The sequence below is a fragment of the Orycteropus afer genome, unplaced genomic scaffold (genome assembly GCF_000298275.1).
Source record: "Orycteropus afer afer isolate SDZICR_OR568_19922 unplaced genomic scaffold, OryAfe1.0 scaffold00259, whole genome shotgun sequence".
Taxonomy (NCBI): domain Eukaryota; kingdom Metazoa; phylum Chordata; class Mammalia; order Tubulidentata; family Orycteropodidae; genus Orycteropus; species Orycteropus afer.
In genome coordinates, this window is record NW_006921846.1 from 4,467,531 (window position 1) to 4,473,949 (window position 6,419).

Genomic DNA, 6,419 nt, shown 5'->3' on the forward strand with positions numbered 1-6,419 from the left:
TTATGCACAGGAAGAAAGTTCAGGGTGCAGGAGTACCTGGAAGGATGGACACAGGGAAGAGGTAACTTTGGGGAGGGAGAGGGAGGGGAGCTGTTACTTTGGGGTAAATTTTAGTCAATGTCATGTGACAACGTGTGTGTGAACTGCTGTATGAAAAGTTAATTTGCTCTGTAAACTTCTACCTGAATCACAATTAAAAAACAATTTATGATAGTAGATCATTAGAATCTAGAACCTGGATGAAGTATGCTAATTGTAAGGGAAGGGAGAGTTAATTTTTGTGGAATGTATGTAGCATTTTATAAAAATATATGTGGGTTTATATTTGATTCAGTCAACAGACAATTATTAAATGTCTGCAAAGTGCTAGGCACTGAGAATACGGTGATGCAATGGACAGTCCGTGCCAAGGAGCTCTGCGTAGGGAAAGACAGGCATCAACAATGATAATGTCTAAAACAGAATTAAGTATCTTTATCCCAAGAAAACTACTCATTTGACAGTGCTTTTGTTAAGTTGTTTAACAGCCATACCATCTTTTGAGTTAGAAAACATTATCACATTTTATTCTTTTCTTTCCCTCTAGCATCTTCTCATTCACCAAATCCTGTCCATTTGATATCAGAAACGTCTTTGGAATCTTGTCATTCCTTTACATTCCCATTCCTATAATCTAAGCCTTTATTTCTTACTTGGTTCTTGCTGTTCTCCCAGATTTCAGTGTTTTGTCTACACTGCCAGTACAATTATTTTCCTACAAAACAAATCTCATCATATTACTCTAATGTTTAAGCACTCTTGGCTCCCTTTTTTCCTGTGGACTTAAGTCCAAATTCCTTAGCTTGACTCAAAGCCTTTCAGAGATCAGCTTGACCTCAGCTCACATGGTTAACTCCCACCATTCCCTCTCACTCTGTGTTCTGAGTGACCCAGTTCTTCATTGTCGCCTCAACAAAAATGTCAGATCCTTTGTTGCCTCCAGGTATTAGCATACACTCTTCCTATTTGTCTGGTAAATTCAATTAAGACTTATCTCAGAAGTCTGTCAGAGGCATTCCTTTCTTCATTCTAATGCATAATTACACTCATGTGCTCTTCCTCTCTTCCTGTGGTATTTTGCCTATGTTGTTGTTGTTGTTATGTGCCATCCAGTCGGATCCGACTCCTAGCAACCCCTCCTTGGGTTTCCGAGGCAATATCACTATGGAAGTAGATTGCCCCATCTTTCTTCCGAGGAGCGGCTGGTGGGTTTGAACCGCCAGCCTTCTGGTTAGCAGTCAAGTGCCTTAGGCATTATGCTAACAGAGCTCCATTTTTGCCTATATTTCTGTTAAAAAGCACTTACTGTACCTTAGTAATTTATTTATGTTATAATAACTAACATTTTGTGAATTCTTACTATGTGCTATGTACTTTGCTAAGTGCATTTTATCTATTGCTTCACTTCAAACAGCTCTGTAAATAATGTTGTTGTCAGGTGCTGTCAAGTTGCTTCTGACTCATAGCAACCCTATGTACAACAGAACAAGACGCTGCCTGGTCCTGCACCATCTCCGCTATTATTGCTATGTTTGAATCCATTGTTGCAGCTACTTTGTCAGTCTGTTTTATTGAGGAGTCTTCCTCTTTTTCACTGACCCTCTGCTTTACCAAGCATGATATTCTTTTCCATGCACTGGACCCTCCTGATAACATGTCCAAAGTACAAGAGACAAAGTACTCACTTCTAAGGAACATTCTGGTTGTACTTCTTTCAAGACTGATTTGTTTGTTCTTCTGGGAGTCCATGTATATCCAATATTCATTGTCCAGCTTTCACATACATATGAGGCAATTGAAAACACCATGGCTTGGATCAGGTGTACCTTAGTCCTCAAAGTGACATGTTTGCTTTTCTGTAAATAGTAGGCACTTTAACCCCATTTTATATATGAAGACAACAAAGGTTAGAGATATTAAGCAACTCACCAGTTGCACACAGTTGATAAATATAGCACCAAAATTAGGATCCAGCTCTTATTTTGTATCTATAGCTTATGTTCTTAACCACTATACTCCACTAGACCATTGGCATCTTGAAGTCTGAGACTGTCTTCATTTAGTCCATAAATTTATTGAGTGCTTACTGTGCATTAAACAGTATTCTAGGAGCTGGGAGTATAGTAATGAAAAAGAAGATATGAATTTCTCTGTTTTTATGGAGTTTAAATTCTAGTGGAGGGATACTGAGAGCAAAATAAGTAAATTTTATAATATATTGAAAGATGATAAGTTTCATGGGGAAAAAATAAAGTAGGAGCAAAATCTGAAGGAGATGAGGGAGTGATCATATGGAGAGAGTGGTAGAAAATGAAGAGGTGGAGATGGGGGCATGGCAGAGCATGTAGACCATTGCAAGGACTTGGGATTTTCCTCTGAGAAACATGAGAGCCAGTGAAGAGTTTTTGAGCAAAGAATGTTGTAATCTGACTTATATTTTTAAAAGATAATTCGGGCTGCTACACTGAGAATAAATAGACTCTAGGAGTGGCCCTTGGGACTTATCCTAGTCCGGACACTTTTTGCCCTTTTATTGTTAATCTTGCTACTTGTTAAAACTAGTAAGAATTTATTCATTATAAATAGTGAGGATTTAACAGTAAAAAAGATAAAATAAGTACTTTGGTGCTTAAAGAGTTTTATTACTTCACTTGTTTAGAATGTATTTTTCCAGAATATACTATACTCTCTGATTGTCAATTAAGTGTTACTGTGTCATTAGTTTGATAGCCCAAGTAGCCAACACAGTATCTGTTACATAACTCACCTGTTGCCATCAACTCAATTCCAACTCATAGCGACCCATAGTTTCCAAGGCTGTAAATCTTTGTAGGAGAAGATTGCCACATCTTTCTCCTGTGGAATAGCTGGTGGATTCAAACCACTGACCTTTAGGTTAGCACTGAGCACTTAACCACTGTGCCCCAGGTGCTCCTATCTGATATATACAAAAAAAAACACCTCACTCCGTTCAAATTGATTACAACTCATAGTGACCCCTATTGGATTTCTAAGGCTGTAGATCTTTATGGAAGAAGACTGTTCCATCTTTCTTCCACAGAATGGCTGGTGGGATTGAACCACCAACCTGGTTAGCAGCCAAATGACCGAATCACTATAATACCAGAGCTCCTTATCTAATATATAGTGTGTTGTTGTTGCATTGTTATGTGCCGTCTAGTCGAACCGACTCATAGCAACCCCTCTTTGGGTTTCTGAGGCTGTATTACTACAGAAGTAGATTGCCCAACCTTCCTTCTGAAGAGTGGCTGGTGGATTTGAACCACCAGCCTTGTGGTCAGCAGTCAAATGCCTTAGGCACTACACTACAGGAGCTCCTAATACGAATAAATATCAAGGGAGCTCTGGTGGCGTAGTGCCTAAGGCATTTGACTGCTAACCAGGAGGCTGGTGGTTCAAACCCACCACCCACTCCTTGGAAGGAAGGTTGAGCAATCTACTTCTGTAGAGATACTGCCTCTTTATTTATGGATAAAGACTTAAAGGAAATACACTAAATCATTAATAGTAGTTATTTCTAGGTGATAGTTTTACATGATTTTTATTTGATTCTTTCTACTTCTCTGTATTTTTTTTTCAATTTTTAAAAATAAACTTCCCTGCTTTTATTCAAGTAAATGAACAGAAAGCACTATGAAAGTCTCCCATTTAAACCTTTCAACCCTGTAATACATCTTATATAAAGATAAGGAAATAGTCAAATATGGATAAAACTCATCTTGAAATGTTTATGAAATTGAGTATTTATATTGGCAAAAAACTGGAAATGTCTAAATAACCAACAAATGGAAAATGATATAATATGGCACATCCATATTGTACAGCCAGTACGTAAAAAGGAGGATACTGAATTGTGTATACAATATGATCACTGTTAATGGTTTTTTAAAAAATTAAAGATTGAAGACAGTCAAAATGTTAGTATATTATAGGTGATTTTAATTTTAGTTTTTTTTCCTGCTTTCTGAATTTTCTGAATTGGCTACACTGAGCATTTATTACTTTATAATTTTAAAGAAATCATTTAAATGCTTTGAAAAAGGATAGTGTGCAGGGAGAAGGAAATGGATGTTTAAGGAGTAAAGAAGAGGCCTGGAATAACTGGTGGGGAAAATATGCTAAGAAGTTAATGAAAAGGAAATGAAAGGTTATTAAACAAAAATTTGAATTTTGTGTAATGGGGCAAGCCTGTTTAGTTTTATATCTCCCAGCAGTGCTTGTTTTGGGTTTTGTTTTTTTAATATATCAATTGTAAGGTTCTGGGCAAACAACGGTGATAGCTTTTATGTATCTCATTGGCCACTGTCCTAGTTCAGGCCTTCATCGTACTTATTTATTTAAATGCACTGACTCCTCTTTCTACTCAGTCTACCTCTCCCATCTTTTTACATTATTGACCAGAGTTCTCTTTCTCCAAAGCACCAGTCACATGGTGTTATTTTTCCTTTACGCAAAGACCCATGTTGGCTCTCCATTGCATTAGAACACCTGAACTTCTAAGCCACAAATTGAAGGCTCTTTATGTTGTGATCTCCCACTACCTTTCCACCCTCAAACCAAAACCAAACTCAATGCCATCAAGTTGATTGTGACTCCAAGGCTATAAATTGTTATGGGAGCAGATTGCCTCATCTTTCTTCTGCAGAGCAGCTAGAAGGTTCCTACCACTGACCTTTTGGCAGAGCTCCTACTTTTCCACCCAAGTCCTTGCTGTATTTCCATATACTTTTTTCCTCCCTCCTCAGTATTCTACTTAAGCAACTTAGCTAACACTTCATATTTTTGCTCATGCTGCCTCCTCTAAAACATTTGAGGGACAAACAAGTTAGAAGACAGTATCCCTGCTTTGGTTCTGCTGTGTACAGGTACTTCATGATCTATGTTTTGTTTTGTTTTAATCTCTCTAAGCCTCCTTCTTTTTCCTCCCTTAATTTCATCTTTATAATGCTAGTACTTACCTCAGAGTTGTTAGGCTTCTTTTAGATGATGAATACAAAAGCTTGTTATAAACTTAAATGCATAACACACGTGTATGGCATTATTTTCTGCCTACCTCTGTCAGGATGCTTTTGACTTCAAATAATAGAAGCCCAACTGAAAATGGCTCAAATCATGAGGAATTGAGTCTGGAGATAAGGGGCTTCCAAGAATGGTTAATTCAGCAGCTCAGTAGTATCAGAGACACAGAGTCCTCCCCCAGGGTCTTTTTGCTTTGCTGTCCTTTACCTGTTGTTGTTTTGTTCTCTTCGGTTTGTTCCCCTCGTTATCCTAAGATGGATCCTAGAGTTTTATGAGTCACATGCAGACGACAATGCTCAGAGACAGAAATGGGGACAGTCCCTTTTGTATGTCTCTTTTTAAAAGCAAGAAAACCTTTCTAGAAGCTTCCTCTTCTACTTCCTTCCTCCCTTTATCTCAGAAACTTTCCCTCATGTCTAATTGGCAAATGCTATAGCACATACCCATGCGTAAACATCACTGGGGAATGGAATGAGCTAATCCTGATTAGTTTAGACCAATCATGATTCACTCCCTAGTGTTGGCTCCCACCTTTCCTGAAGGAATAGATGCTCAGAACAGCACAGAACGAAAGCTCTGTTAGGGAGGGAAAAGGTTGTGATAGCGTGATCAGGGATGTTCCTACTTAGGGCAAGGAGATAATAAAGAGGAGATAAGTAATAAATTTAGCATAAAGGAGAGTTTGTGTATAGTGGCTTGAGATTTAAGTCACATAATACAAAATGATGAGACAGAAAATGAGGTGGGAAGAGTATGAAACTTTGTTTTGCTGGTTGTACACCTCAGTTTTAAAGTTTATCTTTATGCCTAAATAGGTATGCAGTGGAACTGACGAAGATCCTGATGATAAAAATGCACCATTTCGGCAGCGGCCATTTTGCAAATACAAAGGACATACTGCTGATCTCCTTGACCTTTCATGGTCTAAAGTAAGAAATACTTATTTGAATTACATATTAATTCTGTTTAACTATGACTTTAGAATAAAAAGAAATGTTTTTTTTCTGTATGATTATCACACTGTCAAGTGTTTGATATATATGCATTGTGGGGGTTACCTATAAATGAAGTGAAAAAGAAACATCAGGTTAGGCTAATAAATGTTTATATTACTTAATGACCTCTTTCTGGATCTGTCTATTTTTCAAAGTAATTTTTCAAAGTAACTATCTTTGAGACTTCTGGTAAGATGGAGGAGTAGGCAGACAAGTGACACAGACCCTCTTCAACAAAGAAAAGAAAAACCAATTGACAGAGATACAGAAGATAATCCTGGAACCCTGAGCTTTGAAAGGAACTATACAGGAATAGATTAGGCACCAACTAGTGGAAAAACCTGA

General features: G+C 37.7%; 1 protein-coding gene across 1 annotated transcript in view; it reads left to right on the forward strand.

Annotated features, from left to right (window-relative positions):
- The window catches only part of WDR44 (WD repeat domain 44), a 97,896-nt gene that overhangs the window by 72,666 nt on the left and 18,811 nt on the right, over positions 1-6,419 (forward strand). Inside the window, exon 14 of the mRNA XM_042782198.1 lies at positions 5,895-6,008. Coding sequence (XP_042638132.1) covers positions 5,895-6,008 — 114 coding nt within the window. The remainder of the gene's footprint in view (positions 1-5,894; positions 6,009-6,419) is intronic.